This window comes from Drosophila simulans, chromosome 2L (genome assembly GCF_016746395.2).
Source record: "Drosophila simulans strain w501 chromosome 2L, Prin_Dsim_3.1, whole genome shotgun sequence".
Classification (NCBI taxonomy): domain Eukaryota; kingdom Metazoa; phylum Arthropoda; class Insecta; order Diptera; family Drosophilidae; genus Drosophila; species Drosophila simulans.
In genome coordinates this window covers 22,903,173-22,921,507 of record NC_052520.2, presented here as the reverse complement: position 1 = coordinate 22,921,507, position 18,335 = coordinate 22,903,173, and the positions used below count along the sequence as shown (strand labels likewise).

Genomic DNA, 18,335 nt, shown 5'->3' with positions numbered 1-18,335 from the left:
TCTTTGCGCACCCGTGCGCACAGAGGCCAAGTCATTGAGCGCCGCTTCCAGGTCGCTCTTAAGCTTGGGAACGCTTTCCGAAGCTTTCCCCTCTACCTCGAGCAACAGCTCACCTTTCTGCGTTCTCCGGATTTTTCGTACGTGGCTGCCCAGTTCGCTAAGGCTCGGGTCCGATCTTAGCTTCCGAAACATCTCTGCGTACGAAGCCTCTCCTGTCTTTTTTACAATGAGTGCCTCAGGTTTTTTACGCAGGCGCGTAGGCTTCACCTTGGTCCACTCTGCACCCGTGCTAGCATTCTTGGCGACAGATGCGTAGCTGCGGCTTGGACTCGTTAGGTCTGGACGCCTTTTCTTCACCGTTGCTCGGCTTAGGCGCCTGGGCGTTTGGCACTTGCACCTTGGGTACCTGCGCCTTTTGAGGAGCCTTTTTGGAAGGCTTTTGTGCCTCCGTCTGGGTAGCACTGCTCTTCAAGCGGTGCTCGCTAGAACTACCTTCGTACAGCTCTATAGCCCTGTTGTTAAGGGCTGAGAGTTCGGAAGCTATGCCCTTTGTCTCTCGTGTCACGTGCCGTTGGGTCTCGAAAGCGGATAGCAGGATGTTGATCTTGCCATTCATCCTGGTGAGAATGCCCCTCAGGTCCTCGTTCTGGAGAGCCGTGGTCAGGTCCGAAGACCGATGAGGGGAACCAGCTGGGGACTTCCCACCCGTCTTTTGCGGTGGCACGGCAATTTGGTCCATCGTCTTCTGACTTGTCGCGGTCGTAGATGCTGTAGGAGCCAAGTTCTCCACCTCTACAGCATCGCTGCAGTCGCTAGTCAACAGCGGCTGGGAGCCTGCGTGCTCACCCCTCGCCACCGACGGGACTGAGATTCCGTCACCATGGGTCGGGTTACTGACTCCTCTGGTGGGGGATCTCGAAAGTCGGGAGCTCCTCCTGAACGGGTCGTTGCGATCAGGGGGACTGCCCCCCACTGAGCTGTCCATCAACTGAAGGATGGCGTAAGGTTACCTAGGCGAAGCACCAGCCAGAAAGGGGGTTCCCACGTAGGCCACGGATTTCCCCCTGGCTTATACGGATGGAGGTTTGTACCGCCTCGACTCGGACACCAGAGCCTCTGCTTAGGCACCAACACGGTGAGAGGATGATATTTGGTCTGTCCGCGACCTTTGCGCCTTTTCCCCTTTCTTAACGACTTGTGCGCTCCCAGTAACCAGTAACAAAATTAAATTTAAATTAAATTTCAACGTTTTGATTTTGAATTTAATTTTGAATTTCGCGCCCTACTGTCGCAACACAACACTGATCACACGGTTGATCTGGCAACGCCGCCCTCTCCAGATCACCCGTTGCGCCTAGTTGGCAGCGCTATCAGCTGTTTTATCCGCTGCAACAAACGCCAGCTTATAAATTACCTATTTACCTGAAACAGGCGCGCAATTAACTCGCGTGATTGCAGCGCAAAGCTGTGGCGCGACTCCACCGTGTGGTTTTGTCAGTTTGCCGCACACACCGGCCGACACAACTTTTATAGTTTCGAATTTTCGCGCAGCGTTAATTTAAGACGTCCGAGTCCGATGTAGACTTGGTCTCCGCTGAATGCCATCTGGACCAGGAGATTTGTAGGGCTGGAATGTAACAATTGCCCATCTTATTCTCTCCGTTGTTCCTATTGATTTTGCTTTGGCCCAATCAGTAGCACACGGTCTACTTTGTGCCGTTACCGGTGTATTCCCATCCGTTTGAAGCGTGCTTCCCGGAAAGTGAGTTGCCAGTAGTACCTCAAGTTTCTCCTTACTTCCTATAGTATAGGAGTTATCCTTCGTACGTAGTGCCTGATTTGATTCTGGCACTCCTTTGGAGATTTCTCTGTTAAGTCTTGCGCCTTCACATGTGTTTACTATTGCCTCACAGAAGGTTCTATAGTTCCTTCGTTTGGCGTTCCTGATCTCATGGTTATACATAGTCAGTTTATTCCGGTAGGCATCCCAGTTCCCTTCTCTTTTTGCTTTGTTAAAGAGACGCCTGGTCGCTTTCCGTAACTTCTCCAATTGGTCGTTCCACCATGGAACATCTTTTTCCCTCTTGGCTCGACCAAGGGAGCAGTTTTCTCCAAACGCGTTAGTAAGACACGAGTTAATATCTTCTACGGCTGCCTCCAGTTCTAGAGTGGTACGGAGTTTCCCGGTTACCCCAGAAGCTGGATTCCGCAGTAAGGAGGCATTGAACCCTTCCCAGTTCGTATTCCTGGGATTGCGCCTACGCTCGCTGCATTCTAGATTCAGCCCTATGTTAAAACGAATAATTCTGTGATCTGACATTGACTCCTCAGGAGATACGTGCCAGTCGCTTATATGCGAAGCCACTGATCTGCTGGAAAGTGTAATGTCTAGAACCTCAGATCTTACCCTGGTAACAAATGTCGGAACATTGCCGACATTTAGGATTTCTAGATTGTTATTCAAGATAAATTCTAAGAGTGACTCATCTCTTTGATTTACGTCGCTGCTGCCCCATATCACGTGATGTGCATTTGCATCACATCCGATGATGATGGGTGAGTGTATCCTCTTGCAGTATTTTGCCAGTGCAGTGATTTCGGGCGGTGGGCACGCCTCGTCACCGGCAAAGTATACCGATGCCACCACAGTCTTCTTGGCTGCTCCCACATCTTCTACCACGATCGGTACACAGTCCCGCGTGAGAAATTCTAATTAATACTTCTACATGCCAGGATACAGGCTCTAGGGCTAGAGGCCCGTTGATCCCAAATCACCTTGGCGTTCTTCACGTACAGTCCTTTTATTCCCTGGTTATACCAGGGTTCCTGTACCAGGGCTAGCCCAAGATGTTGTTTGGTGAACATCCTTGCCAGCACAGCCGAGGCCGCCTTGGCGCGATGGATGTTCACCTGAGCTATCCCTGTACTTCCGACCATTAGATGGTCGTTTCCATCGTCTACATTGCTGATCTGGAGATACCCAGATCACCATCCACCGGTATCGCTTCTTCCTTACTCAGCAGGTCTAGTTCCATGTCTAGCTCCTGAGAGGAAAACGGGGTCTGATCCCCCATCTCGATGATGGTCGCATCAAGATCCTCATCATCCGCCAGATCCTCGCTGGATTCGGAGAGCTTATTGGGCTTCTTCTTCTCCGCGGAGACTGGTAGATTTCGAGGAGTCTCGACCTGTCTTGTGCCGGATTTGATCGCTTTGGCCTTTTTTAGACCACAAACTGAGATGTCTCCAAACCTGAAGCTCAGCTTGTGGTCACGAGAGATAATCTTGGCGCATGAGTTGTCATCAATGCCAAGGCTGAGGAGCGAGCCACCACCCTCATTCTTCCTTGATATGAGATGCCAGTGCTCAGTGTCCAAGTCATTCTGTTTCTTGATCAATTCCATGATCCACTTTGTTGTTTTGTCCCCTGTCCTGGGGCAGAAGATGGTGTTGTTGTGTGACGATGGCAGGTCGTCTCCCATCCTTACCTCCAGGGAGACACCGCTCCACTTACTGAGGCTGGGGACTGCTGATTGCAGCCACTCAGCAGTGGTTGCGTTGCGGCAGTCCACTATCAGGTGGCCCACCCTGAAGTGGATTCCTCCAAACTTGATTGGAGAATCCCAACCGGAGAGGACTAGTTCCTCCAGTAGTGCGTCCTCGAGCTGTGATAGGTTTTGCCCTGCTGAGGATGACTTTGGGGTACCCCTCTGGTACGACCGCAACCTTAATGGCCCCAGATATGGTCGCATATGATGGCTTGCGTACCTCAGTTGCCTTTGCAGCCCTTGAGGTACTTGGGCCATCGAAGGGATGGGGGCTCTTCTCCACCTTCTGCCTCTTAGGCGTTTCCGTCGGAGGCGTCAGGGTGGTGTTTGCCCGTTTCGAAGCAGAGTTGGGCTTTTGCTCTAGCGGCTGCGGTGTTTTGGCCAGAGACAAAGCTTCTGCGGGTGACCTCCCCTGCTGAAGGTAATGAAGATACCACTTCGTTCTGGCCCCGCTCAGCGCCTTAGGGTTAGGGTCATCCCGGGCCCCAGGCTGACCAAGTTGCGGTAATGGGTTTTTAGCCCGTCCCGCTTGGCCGGCTTGGACCACATTCGAGTGACTCGGCGTGGCTGCTTGATCCTCCCGCAACTGGGCGTGCTTGTGCCGTTGGCGCACTCCGTTTAGGAGCATTTTTTGGTGTTACCACCGAAGTAGGCCGCTCTCCGTCAAGGAGACGGTCCTCGTAATGTCTTGCGACATTTCCCGCAGTCAAGGCCTGCGGTATTTTAAAATTATTTGGTCTATTGCTCATAGTACCCACGAGTTGCAGAGAAATAAACGGTCCACCCGGGCAGAGATCCGCAGTACGCGGGTAAGGGTTAGCCTTGACCGGACGGACGCCACTTGCCCGGACTCTCCGTTAGCGACTGGGCTAGTTATTACACGGGCCCCCAGCCTGGCAGACGTTCGGCACGGGTCGAATGACACCTAAGTCCGGCCCGGAGGTGTGGAAATTTTTGAGAGTTACCAGCTCCAGCCCAACTACGATTAGCCAGCACTCTTAGCAGAGACATGACCTAACTAAGAGCCTGTTTCCAGCCGCCCTCGCGTGGAGAGTGTAGTTGCACTTCCAGTAGTGTGTCACAATTACGGCGCGTACCACCTTTGGTGGCGCGTTGATCCCCTTGTGATACCTAACCTATACCTATGTACCCAAGTACATAATAAATTAAATAAGTACATAAATAAATACAATCTAAAGTAAGTTAAGGAAATATAAGGAAATGGTTTTCTTCCCGGTGTATAATTTGAAAAAATTCTGTTTGTTAAGTTCATTAAGTTCATTTCTCTACGTAATTTCTTTTAGTGTATTTCGTGTGTCATTTCCCAAATAATTTAATCCTCAACGAAAGTTCTCCCGGCGCAGACGGGCTGAAATAAAAGGGCGGCATTTTCCACAAATACTTTGTAAATGTACATACGAACACACAGATAATTTCACTCGACATTCGAATCAAACGACTTTTAAATAGACTATAGTAACTTATGTAGTTACCGCTTTATTTAATTACTTAGTGCAATATATAATTATTTTATACCGTAAGCTTGTTGCGCGGCGGAGTTGAAGTTTCAGTGTGTCCAGTCTGACGATATCAGAAGATATCGTCCTCCAGGAAAGGTCTTGGCGTTAGTACCTGTTTTCGCCGTCATGCCAGACCGGGCTTCAGTCTGGGCGCCACAAGACTTTTTTTCCACATTTAACCCGAAATTTAAACGCTCACTCTCTGAAAATGTATCCATCTTGGGAAAATAATTAGATGAGGTAAGATTAAATAATATAAGAAAATATTAAATACTAAAAAGAATTCGATTTAAGAAAAATTAAATATTCAAAAGTAATGTAAACTAAGTCTCCTCCACGGGTACACAATTAAAAAACATTATTGAAAAACATTATAATATATAATTTAAAAATATAATGTTCGGATATAATGTTTTGTCAGCGTAAATTCGCAGTTCGCTAATTTTTTTTGGCGATGCAGGGTTAGGTCACACAGACTTTATCAAGCCATTTATATATATATATATTTTTATTTTTTATATTTACTTCATCGGACACTTATATCGCTCTCTTATATCCAGCAATTATCGAACGGTCTCTGACGGTCTTAAACCTAGCTCTTCAATTAAATACCACTGCTTCTAAAGTATACATTAATTAACACTGCGTTAAAACACACAAAGTAATACAAATCCAGTAGCCCCAACATGGCCGCTGTGCCTCCTAACCTAAGCGACAACCGGTATGCACCGCTTGCCATCAGCCAGCCCCCCATCGAAAAAAAAAATACAACCCCAAAAACTGGACATTGCATCGCCCTTCCTTCCAAAAGCGTCAGTCGAAAATCCTAAATATATCTTCATTGCCTCCACTAAACCCGAAATGACAATCTCTCAGTTTTCATGCCGTTTACAGAGCCTCAAAAATGATACCTAAAAGTATTGTGTCAATTTCGAACCTCAGAGATGGGAAAGACACTAGAATTACAAGATGCGAACCGCCATACGTTTTTTTGCACACGAACTTTTTGGGCTTTGACTTTATATTAGAATTTTTTTCATAAGAGTATTCAGCTTGCGACGTGTGAAAAATTAATAAGAGAATGATTGTTTGAGTGCTGTGTGTCTGCACCTCGGGCCTTAAGATATGACTTTTGCAATTTGTATTTGTAATGACTTCTTGTTGCAAAATTTATGTTTTAAATTACAGTAGTAATCCTTTATATTTAATTATTTATTAAGTCATTTGACATAAAAATAATGTATGTAAATGACCCATTTTTATTATTTTAAATTCAAATTAAATTCAGTTTAATTATTTTGTTATTTGGAAAAAATTGAAATCTATATTAAGCTATTTCGTGACCATAACGAATATAAAAAGCGATTGCCCAAAAGGTCTTATCTTTAAAAACATAAATATTGCTAAAAATATTGGGTTCAAAGTAAGGCTTGTTGTATATGATCAAGGGGGTATCGATAGAAAATGTACCTCACTACTTGAAGTCACCAATGAGACCACTACTTTACCATAAATAATAAAATATATTATATGTTTTATGACATTTCGAATCTCTTCAAGTCTATAGGAATAATTTTCTGAAAGAATAATTTTGAAACCCCTGACGGACTAGATGACTTTGATGTCATCCGTCAGAGCTTTTTATACATGAGAAAAACTATTCAATATGCTTGGACTTCGGGAAACTCAAGGCCCCATCTGATCTATTTTTTAATAATTGTAAAATTCACATTAAAATTTTCGAAAGTATTTAAAAAATAATAAAAAACAAATGTGTACAAAAAATATATTGTTGAGCAATGCATTAAGTGCACAAATGGAAGTTATACTTTCTCATTATGGTTTTATGTAATCAATGATTGTTATGCGGATAAAATAGATCTGTTAAACAAACCTATAAAAGTGATAGCTGAAAGGCAAAAAGCGCATTCTACAGCTCTGTTAAATGAAAAAGTAGTGCGAAGGAAACCAAGAAATACAAAGGTATTTTTCGATGTCCTTTTTCGGAATCGACTTTTTATTTCACTTATTTTTGTAAAATGGAATGTGAAGATAGGAAAAAAAGAATATCGCTTTAGTTTTTTATCCTAGTTGTTATCCTTTTTTCCTTTACATTCTTGAGCAAATTGCCAACTTTAAGGCTGTTCATAGGAATAGCAATGATCAATATTTTCTAAAAAGTGTGTTTGGTTAAGTTAATTCCTATATTTAAAAGGGCAATTAATTAAAAATATAAAAAAAAATGTTAGTTCTTAAGCTAAGAAAGGAAGGAAAAACATATAAGGACCTTCAAAAAACCCTTCAATGTTCTGCCGAAATGGTATCCGATGCCATTAAATATGAATGGAAGCCCGATAACCGCAGTGCCATACGTAAATCCGCAGATATAGACGACCTGTATCTCATCAATAAAAAAGACACTAGTGTCTAGTGTCTTTGATGTTACTATATATTCGCTCAACTATACGGTTATCACTTTTTGTTCTGGCGGCTTACCATTATTACAAGTAAATTATTCAGAAGATCCGTGTGTTCATTGTTATTTCCTTTTGTTTAGTTGCTGCCGTGCTCGTTTTATGTCCATTTCAGGCTGCGCCAGCCTAGTCGTGGTCAGGATTGAATAATGTATTCTCCGAAATAAGAATAAAAGTCTTCTCCGTTTGGGAGTTCAAAATCCAGAAAACTGTATTTATTTCTTCAATATGCCACTTCCCTCCCCTTACAAAGGTTGCCTACGCTTCGGCTGGAATTACAGGGTATACTGCAGGCAACTGGTTTTGTACCTGTTTTATTTCTTGTAGTGGTTCTTTTTGCTTGTGGTTCTTGATAATTTTTTTATTCTTTGCTAATTTTTTTATTTAAGAAGGATAATGGATTAAGTGTACAAATTGTTGATATGTCAAGAAAAACTAACAATAATTACAATTATTTTTGTTATATAAAGTGTATTATTATTTTCTGAAATTAATTTCAAAACGTTATCATGTTCTGCCATTTTTATCTTGGTTACATTAATCTCTCTATTCTTCCTAATTTTAAAACTTAACTTTGCATTGTTTAGTCTTATAATTTTGCATCCTTTTATTTTTTTATAGCCATTTTGTTCTTGACAATTTTGAGAGATAGTAGCTTCAATTAGATTCCATGAAAGTATTACATTTGTTTCAACGTATAGGATAATTTGCTTCGAGGGAGTCGGCATAAAATTACAAATTGGATTCCGGGTTGACTTTTTTTAATGTGTGAAATATAATTAATAATAGAAGTAATAATTCGTTATTTTTAAAAGTATAATCTAGTTGTCAATGCTTTCTAACTTTTTGTAATTGAGTTGCAATTCGATTCCTCCTGCTTCAAGCCATCAAAGGCTAAACTGGAGAAAGCTCCGCCTCTGTCTGCCTTTAGTAATTTGGGTTTACCTAACTGATTAGAAATTCGAATTAATGAGTTCCGGCATTCTATCCAGTCCTTTGTTTTAATTTGCTACAATTTAGCGAATTTAGAATAACTGCCAACTCATGAAATGTTTTCCTTCAGATGGATAAATATCTACCACAAATTTGTATCGGCAATGTTCAGGATTAGGAGTGAATATAAAAGGCATTTTGGTGTTTCTATGTTCTGTTTTAGCCAAATTGCCTATAGTGCTTTCATTGATTATATTCTGATTTAGTAATTGGCTATTTGCAAAGAATCGATTTTCTTTAAATAATTTTGCCATTTTCTGTATATTTGGATGTAAAAGTCGTTCATGGGATTGAAGTATAAGTATAACATGCTTTAATAGGAAAATATACGCGCTCTCCATATAGTAGGTAATGCGTCTATGAATAAATACGGACAGGGTCAGATCGACTCGGCTATTTATCCTGATCCAGAATATATATACCTTATATTGTCGAAAAAAAAAATGTTTTTGGTATACCGATAGAAATTGGGCAGACATAAATTTAAATTATAAATTCATATTATACGCATGAAACATCAAAAATAAAATGTGCATTAATTCGATACATTATCTTCTATTTCGGTAAAAAATATTTAATGTGATCATCATATAAGGCGTCTATTTTCTTAGTTCTTGATTCGTCAATATAAGAGACTTGATGATAAAAGCCGTTGGCAAGAGTCCCGTCACATATGTATTCGCCTCTCGCCTGCTGTAGTTGTTGGCCGGAAACACACAATTAGGATAGGACACTAGTAGCTGTGTGAGTAGCTGTGCAAGAAAGATACATAGAACTCTCCGCTTCAATAATGCTTCGCTCTCCTCGTAGCATTCCCTTTCTTTAATGAAAAATGTATAAGTATAAATAGAAGCGTCCTCAGCTCAAACACCTACAGTTTTATAGTGATCACTCTTGTGAAAGGTTGTGTGCATATTATCGGATGTTACCACCTTCAGCAACTGAGTAAGTGATAGCATGGCATTGCTAGATTTTTTATAAAAGTGTGACATTAGCTCGTTACCGCGCCCTAAGGGAAAATGTACTGTCGTTGAAATGCTAATAGAAATGTCTAAAAACGTAAAAAATAACGGAAAAAGCTTGTAATGTTAATGTAAGTTAGTAAAAAACTTATTAATTGATCAACAACAAAAATAATGCGCATTCTCAGTTGTTCCATCGTGAAAGCAAAACGAGGATATGAAGACCGATCAAAGTTCTTGGCGTTCAATGAACTCCCACAAAACGGCTAAAACCCGAATTGGTTCCCTGCCTCAAGTAGATAAACTCAAAACTTGTTAAACCTCTTTTTGATTTTGGTTTTTTTTTTTAATTCTTTCATACGCTTCTTACTGTTTCTTGCTATACGTTAATTCGCTGTCGTACTTTGTCTGGAATCACGAAGAAATATATAAAATTAATTTTACACCAAATAAGCAAACCGGTTCATAATAGCCTAATAAATATGTGAAATGAACACAAATGTTCTCAGAAAATATTCTTATGGTATTTAGCAAATGGATGGTAATATATAGAATTCATACAATTAACTAATATAAAATTTTCTGAACTATTCATTTATTTATAGTTAAGAACTAATGAAACACGAATGAGCATCCATGGCAACATAGAATTTATATTACGTGAGTTATACAATATTATTTTTTTCTTTGAACAATTTTGTTGTGGTACTTTCTGTAGTAATTGTATATTAAAAAAAATCAAATTGGTTTATACCGATTAAGATCAATTACAAAGCATTTTCAATTAATCTTCTCATATTTTTTGGCATATTCACAGAAATCGGAAAAATAAATATATAATCAAACCAAAGTTTTTGATATACCGATCGAAATTGGCCAAAGGAAAATAAAAAATAAAATTTTTTTTAAAAATGTGGACTTAACAGTTTTTGGGGCTTGTGATAAAACAATAGTAATTTGAAAAAAATATAAATATTTTCCAATAGTTTTGTCGTTGCAGTTTTGTGTGGCTTGTTAATTTATTTAAATATTTTCTTGTCCACCAGACCTTTTTCTACCGAAGTGACTGTGTCTTACATAGTATATTTATAAAGTAAATTAATATATTAAAAGTTTTTTTTGTTAAATGTATATTTTTATACCAGTTACTTGTACAGTAAAAGCGTATACTAGATTGGTTGAAAAGTATGTAACAGGCAGAAGAAAGCGTTTCAGATCATATAAAGTATATATATTCTTGATCAGGTTCAAATGCCGATCTGGCCATGTACGTCTGTCCGTATGAACGTCGAGATCTCAGCATCTATAAAAGCTAGAAGGATTGAGATCAAGCATACAGATTCTAGGGACAAAGACGCAGCGCTAGTTTGTTGACCCATGTTGCCACGCCCACTCTAACGACCACAAACCGCACAAAACTCCCACGCCCACACTTTTCAAAAATGAGTTGATATTTTTCACATTTTTATTAGTCTTGTAAATTTCTATCGATTTGTATAATTGATTTTTTTCTACTCCCACTCTAACGTCCTTAAACCGCCCAAAACTGCCACACCAACATTTTTGAAAATTGTTTGCATATTTTATCATAATTTTATTAGTCTTGTAAAGTTCTATCGATTTGCCAAACAACTTTTTGTCGCGCCTCTCTAAACCCCTTAAGCCACCAAGCCGGTCATGCAGACAATTTTGAACAATTTTTAAGTTTTTTTTCCTATTTTCTTCCCAATATTTATCGATATCCCATAATAATTATTACATTTCGCGTTCCCATTCACACTAGCTGAGTAACTAGGAATCTGAAGGTCGGACAACTTGACTATAGCGTTCTCTCTTGTTTTGGTTTATATTTTATATTAATGGCAAGTGCTTCGAGATCGCTTGAGATGTTGAGGATGGTGAACTGAATTGACTTATGAACTAGTAGTGCTACGCCACCAAATCTGTTGGTGGATATATTTGTTAACAGTTTGTAGTTTATTGGTGTTGGTATTTTATTTGTGTATTGTATGTGGGTTTCTTGGAGGGAAATTATGTGTGGGGGGTATTTGTGTGTTCATATCTTTTTAAATTTTATTGAATTACAGTTATAGACATTTTTGATAAATGGGGCTTAGAATTTGACTTAGAGGATGTGTTGGGCTTAAATTTTACGGTTTGAGGGCTTACAAAATTAGTAATTCGTATTTGTAAGTTTTTTAATCGAAGTCTGTGCTGAGTAGTTCATGCTCGCTGCGGCCTTCGGAGGGCTACTTTTCTAACGGCTTATGTGCAGAATTTGTTTTTGCTTTCTTCTGAAGATTGGTTTTTATTCTTGTTTGTTTTTTTTTAAAGAAGATTCTGGTTGATGCGATTACTTGGGTTGCGATGCGAGGAAAGCGCGTTCAATCTTAGCGGATGGTAAATTTGATTTTCGAAAATTATCGAACTTTTTCGAAAATTCATATCGCAAAAACTGGCGGTCAAACATGGGCAAACGATTCCAGTTTTCAAATTTCAAAAATTCGATTTTTCCGAACCCAGTTTTTTTGATCTGACACTAAAAAATCGATGTCTACTAGACCATGTTTACTCTAATTTTGACACAATTATTTTAAATTATTTTTTAAATTTATTTTGTAATGCACATAGATATGGCTATTACTATTTCTATGCTATACGAAACGAAATTTTTTTGATCAATGAGCCCGGCAATTATGTCTGAATATGTAAACCCAATCTCAGCTTAAAACTGTGTATTTCGAAGGATTGTGTGTTTGGGAGAACCGGTTGACGGTAAGATAACGTTCAAGGAAAATGTAAATAGTTAAATATATTTATTTAAATTCTGCACAAATCAAAGTAGATTCACTCGCTAAGCGAAAAAGTCATGATGATTATGAATATAAAAATCTAATACATTTTAGGAATTTATTAAAAACCACCGCTGGATAAGGGATTACAAATAGAAATTCGGATGACAGAAAAAGCAAATCCGTTCGCTTGGAAAGTCATTCGCTTTCGTAATCTATGCACCTGCGAATCGTTGTCAATTATCCCCGTAACCAACTAATATAAATTACATTCATTCGAAAACCATATTGTATTATATTGTAACGATTCATAAGGCTAGGGTGGTGTTATGAAATATTCCAGGACTCTCGCGCGAAGATACAGCTGCTCCTTGTCGGTTATGTGGGGTGCTGGTCTTGTCTTGGAATCTCAGCCTAATTTCATTCTAATGATTATCGATGTGATTGCGTGCTACGACAATTAAGAAAAGGGTGGCAAATCGCCATGCACGACACAGCCAACGCACAGGTAGCTTCTTTTACCCTACACGCTTTCGCTCGATCCTCAGATGTGTTGGAGGATCGTGTAATGCCCGCCCTACCTTGGCCATTCTTTAACAAAAATTACAAACAGTTGTCATCCTGAATTGCCCCTTTTGGTCGCTAACCGCGGCAAACTCTTACTCTTACTCTTATTACTCTTCTCGCTTATTCAATTTTTTTTTCTGAAGTTCCGTTCAACTTTGGTCAGCACTATTTTTTTTTTTGACCGGCTCTTGAACTAAATGGCGCCTTGCTCTCATTTACACTTACACATATGGCTACAAAAAATACTACTAAGAAGTTATCACGAACTTAATCTACTTTTCTATTCCGGACCGAGCTCGCTACCTCGTTGCGGAATCCCTTCGCGGTCGCCAACTTGGCCCTGAGATTAACGTCGACGCGTTCACAAGGGAACTTTCCGATCTTATCGTAAGTTTTATTCGGGATATCTCCAGCTCTCGATAAGAACTCCGCAGGTCCTTGCCATCTGCTGTTCTGCGTCGTTTCCTCGATGTTCGTCATCCTCGACTACCCGGACCAGGAAGTACACGTCTGGTATGACCACAGAACTTCATTCCTCCCCCTGTCGCACCCTCACCGTGTAGATCTTAACGTTGCACTCTCAGTCTTGTAGACTAATGCACTTTCGTTCACTCTTGGTGATTGTACGCCCACTTTAGATTCTTCCTCATTGGACTCCAAGGCGGGTTCTCCTATCTTGGACGACGTTACCATCGGACTCCGTTGCATCTACCATTCGTCAGCGACGAACCCATTCGCTATGTCCACGTTTTCTCCCATAAACATTAGAAATGTGTTATAATGAGCTGGAATTTTGTGCTATTTCAATATTTCCTTTGAGATAACATAACATAATTATTTGTAAATCAAATATGATTATAATTTAAAATTGGATGACACAATAATTAACATAAAAAGAAGAGTATTCTGAAACAAATAAAAAAATTTTCAATTGCGCGTTCAAATGAATGTTTCGGTCGCCATGGTAACCATGGTTCGTGGTGGAACATTGTTCCACAATATCGAAGAACCGGTTGCCATACCGAAACCTAATCAACATTATGGTTCAAGTCATGTTACTTTCCTTTGTAAAAAAAAAAGTTTTACTTATACTTATTATTTGGATAAATATTCGATGTGGACCTGAAAAAAGGATGCTCTTAAGTGCTGGTATAAGGGAAATTTGACGCTTAAAACTACACCTTATAAGTATTTAATATAAAATTCTGTATTTCTAAAATTAGCAAATGCTTGGCCGAATTGTCATACTCACTTTGTACTTACTTACTGGGAATTTAAATGCATGTCACAGAAAAATTTTTTCTTAAAAAAAGAGCAAACTTAATATTTGGAATTAATGCCCATCGATTTAAAATGTTTCAAAACTTTGACGCTAGTTTATTTGGCAAATATGAGGTTTTACAAAATAAATTAAAATAGATCTGTAATCTGTGACCTGTAGTCAAGCTTTTGTGCAAAACTTATTAAGTGCAGTCCTTAGCTTTTTGTCCAGAAATGCCTAGCAGCTCCTGATTAAGAGTCCTAAGTAATGGGTGCTTGCCGCAACCGCAAAGTCCACGAAAGTCATCTAAATCAAGGGCCCAACTCATGCCGCCACGTAGCTGCAAGAACATTTACAGACCATTGTTAAGGAGATTCAAAATGGGGATTGTTCTTACCTACCCCTCATTAATAAGATGGAACTTATGCAATAAGTAAGATGTTTTTTGTTGATATAACCACTTTGCAGGCTACTTAACAGCTAAAAAAACCTAGGATTTGATCGAGAAGTAATATTCCGAAACCAAAAGATAAAAGTTGGATATGTGTTTTTTTTCGTGGTCGTTGGGTTTTACATAACCAGCACATTATTTTATAATCCATAGTCAAAAACAAGAGAAATTGCTATTGTAACGAACTGTTTTTATATATTCTGCAGACTACGAATTGCAACGGCTAGCTCAGAGAGATTGTTCGTCCCACAAAATGTATGTTTTGTTTGACCAAGAAGAATACAGGATTTTAGATTAAATTAGCTTTATTAAGATACCACTCGATAATGGATTCCTACAGTCCTCGCCGTCTGCTGCGCGGCGTTACTCCTTCGTCGTCCCTCCTTTGTTGTCACGCGACGTCCTTGACAGCGGCCCCGTGCCGGCTCGAAAGGGACTAAGGATGTTATGGTGGTGCAGGTGTATCGTCCGTTATGTCGCATTTGCCGACCAATGACTCTACTGTCTCTTCTGACCACGACAGGCCCTTGTCGTCTCTAACAACGGATCATCTGCCGGCTCGAAAGAGACCTAAAATGTTATGAAAATAAAAGCTCGTCCCAGAACCACCTTTGCTAACCAAAGTCTCCACTGTCCCTTCTGACCAAGTTGAGTCCTCGCACTCTTCTGCGTCCTCGTCGTGGGTTTGCCTCCTTGCTCGGCTCCGTCACTTAAAGTGACCGAAATCATACCGCGGCTCACTGACTGATTGCCTGATTTAAGACTCCTAACACTATAGTCGAGTTCCTCGACTATCAGATGCACGTTACTCAGCTAATAATATTTATGGCATATCGATAGATATTGAAGAATATAATGAGAAAAATTTACAAGACTACTAAAAATATAAAAAAATCTCAAAACACTGTTGGCGTGGCGGTTTACAGGCGTGGAAACAAAATTGCTTCTATGCTCTGGATTGTTAATATCAACATACGGACAGACCGATATTGCCAGTTCGACTTGGCTATTGATCCTGATCAAGATATATATACTTTATATGGTCGGAAATACTCTAGTATACTTTAGTATACTATGCTATAACTGTAGATGCTATAACAGTAAAAGCTGGTTCATCAAACCATTCACGTCTAGATGTAAAAGATGTATCAGGTAGAAGGAATGGTTCCGAATCCACGTCCACGCCTTTCCACGTCCACAAAACGCAAAACACATACACCAAGTAACGATTACACTTAATGATATAGCCACCAAAATGCGCCAAAAAGAAATTCAAGGTTTTTTGTTCTTTTGTTTAGCACACCTCCCTCGCTCGCTTGCTTTACTATATTATTTACTTCTCCTATTCGCATCTTAAAATGAAAATGAAGTTAACAAAAAAAAAAATAGCTGAAACTAAGCTTATTAGTGAAAAAGTGTTGAACATCAATAGTTATGGAATTTAATAGTTACAAGGATATGAAATTTGAAAGAAATTGTTTAACTCATTTGGGAAATATACGTTTGAAAACAATGGGCGTAGGAAATTAAGCTATAAAGTTTAATTATCCTTAATTCCCCTAACAGGACGCCGGGATAATAGTTATGATGTCGATATGAACCTATTTCTCCACGGTTAAGTTCCAAAGGTTACACTCTTTGCAATTTTTCTGCAATTTACCTTGTATGCACGGTTTATGGTATACATGACCACATTCAAAGCTGGTTATACAATTAAAGTGTGTGCCTACCATCAGTACTGGACGGTGGCACAATGAGCACATTTGTTCGTTGGAAACCTGCTGACCTCGTCTTTGCGTGGTGACTATCTCCGAGTGAATTTCAAAATAGTCACTAAGTTGAATTTGTTGGGCAGAGGATAAAATTTCACCTTGAAGATTGTAGTGCCACAGCATTTTAATAAGTGATTGTCGTAGGTTTGGAATGTTCTGTCCCATTTTTATCTTTCCAACAACCACCGCTGGGCTAAAGTAGTCTAATGCAAACAAAAAAAAAGAAGAATAATAGAACATGTTACCATTGAAAAGTATGTTACCAACTATACCGTCCAAAACTTTCGTCACGATTTCAGGATGATTGCTAAATTCATTAATAAGTGCATTCCAAAGATCGTTGTCATCGTGCTCCTTGCAAAACTCGATGGCCATTTCTATGTCTCTGATCTAAAAATTTTTAATTTATAATTACAGTTATCACCCACCATTTTGCCTTACGCGGTGAATAATGATATTTAGTGCTTCGGCCGCTTCTACCCATACAACCATAGCAGGTAGACTATTTCTGGATAAAAGTTTTCCTGTTTGCATATGACCAACGCCTCCTGAATGTCATAGTTCTTTGAACGCTTTAGAAAGGGCAGAGGAATGTAAATGTATCCTCAGGTGTGGTGAAGGATCGTGTTATGCCCGCCCAACCTAGGCCATTCCGTACCAAAAAAATCACAAACAATTGTCGTCCCGAATGGCCCCTTCGGTCGCTAACCGCGGCTTACAGGGAATACCTCCTAGTCATAGGCAAACAAATTATTTTTTCAACACATTATAAAAAAGGATTATATTAGAATAAATATAATTTCTTACAGCTATCATACATCTTAATTGAGACTTAATAGAATTAGAACTTAGAATTCAGACCGCCAATAATAATATTTCCATTTACAGCTTCAAATTTCTCTGAAAATAAATACTTAATTCAGATGAAATAACACTGGAGGGGAGAGACAATTTTGTGCCTTCAAAAATCCATTAAAAGTTAACAAACATTTCTTTTCGGACATATGGGCGTGTGTACGGCCAGCAGCCAAAAATTAAACGGACCAAAAAGAAACAAAGAAAGAAGCGGTATCAATCTGCAAATCGCAAAGACAAATAGCAGAGAAAAATTGTGCCCTTAAAAACCAATTCCACCATTCCGGTCTGCTAAAGACCTTGGCCTTGAAAACGATACTAATCCTACTAATGCTTAGGCGATAAAAATATTGGTGCGCCTTGCGCACCGTGGGACCAGGACCCCTATTACGTGAATTTAATTTATATTTTTTTTATCTCATGCCTTTTTTTCCATTAAATAAATCAGTTAAAAAACCCCCCCATTTTTGGGAATCCACCGACGAAAGCGCTTCCGGGTGATTTTCCTGTGGAATTCAAGTCTTATGCAAATAAAAGATTAACAATAAAAATATAAAATAATTTGGAGACATGCAGCGCCACTTGCGATCTTTTTTTTCTATTCTCGCTTATTTCATTTTTTTTCTCAAAGGCCATCCAATGTTGGGCTTCTTCATTCTAAACCAAATGCGGCGTCTCGCTGTCACTTATAAAAAAACATACACATATAAAAAAACCACTAAGAACTTAACACTACTTAAACTAATTAATTATTTCTGACCGGACTTAACATTTCTTTCGACACATCCACGATTTTAATAGAGACAAAAATACTGCCACAAAAGCCGCATCAATTGCTTTGGGCCAGACTCCGGGAACTAATCAGCTCGATCGCCGCGTTCTCTTCCCGCACCGTTTGGAAGCTTAGAACGCGGGCGGGAACCAGGAATATCACGCTGCTCTTAATTTATCTTAAGCATAAGCAAACTCTATGCGTTGCATCGAACCAAAAATTGCGCTAGGTCGCGAATTTTTTTGGCGACCTTCGGAGACCGCCGGTTCTTTGAAATTTTCTAAAAAAAAGCGACGGCGACCCTCACAAATGCATGCCAGTTTTTCTTAATTTAATTTATATTTATGATTTCCACTTTCTCGGGCTTC

At 39.6% G+C, this 18,335-nt stretch overlaps 3 protein-coding genes across 7 annotated transcripts in view; 1 reads left to right on the top strand and 2 right to left on the bottom strand.

Moving 5' to 3' along the window:
* Window positions 1-2,296: 2,296 nt before the first annotated feature.
* On the bottom strand, window positions 2,297-3,773 carry LOC123327232. Its single transcript, XM_044923099.1, has 2 exons — window positions 2,776-3,773; window positions 2,297-2,709 (listed from the first exon to the last, which is right to left on the bottom strand). The coding sequence occupies exon 1, from the start codon at window positions 3,750-3,752 to the stop codon at window positions 2,958-2,960; it is 795 nt and encodes a 264-aa protein (XP_044779034.1). The 5' UTR covers window positions 3,753-3,773; the 3' UTR covers window positions 2,297-2,709; window positions 2,776-2,957.
* Window positions 3,774-9,376: 5,603 nt separating this feature from the next.
* The window catches only part of LOC6739552 (probable chitinase 10), a 29,276-nt gene continuing 20,317 nt past the window's right edge, over window positions 9,377-18,335 (top strand). For 2 of the 3 annotated variants that reach the window (XM_039290983.2, XM_016174417.3), the window contains exons 1-2: window positions 9,377-9,480; window positions 10,103-10,157. The gene's annotated coding sequence lies outside the window, so the exon portion shown is untranslated. Of the gene's footprint in view, window positions 9,481-9,900; window positions 10,039-10,102; window positions 10,158-18,335 lie in introns of those variants that run through there. The other variant, XM_016174418.3, reaches the window with a different exon arrangement.
* Window positions 14,204-16,929, bottom strand: LOC120284230 (vacuolar protein sorting-associated protein 41 homolog). Of its 3 annotated transcripts, XR_006541479.1 has the most exons (4): window positions 16,782-16,929; window positions 15,178-16,730; window positions 14,519-15,138; window positions 14,204-14,457 (listed from the first exon to the last, which is right to left on the bottom strand). XR_006541479.1 is itself a non-coding variant. In XM_039290984.2 (3 exons), exons 1-3 carry the CDS (start codon window positions 16,872-16,874, stop codon window positions 14,320-14,322), a joined length of 663 nt encoding a protein of 220 aa, XP_039146918.2. In that variant the 5' UTR covers window positions 16,875-16,928; the 3' UTR covers window positions 14,204-14,319. The 3 variants fall into 3 exon arrangements, 2 of the variants coding, with proteins under 2 accessions (XP_039146918.2, XP_039146919.2); XM_039290984.2 differs by lacking the exon at window positions 14,519-15,138 and having other exon boundaries at window positions 16,299-16,730; window positions 16,782-16,928; XM_039290985.2 differs by lacking the exon at window positions 14,519-15,138 and having other exon boundaries at window positions 16,229-16,730; window positions 16,782-16,927.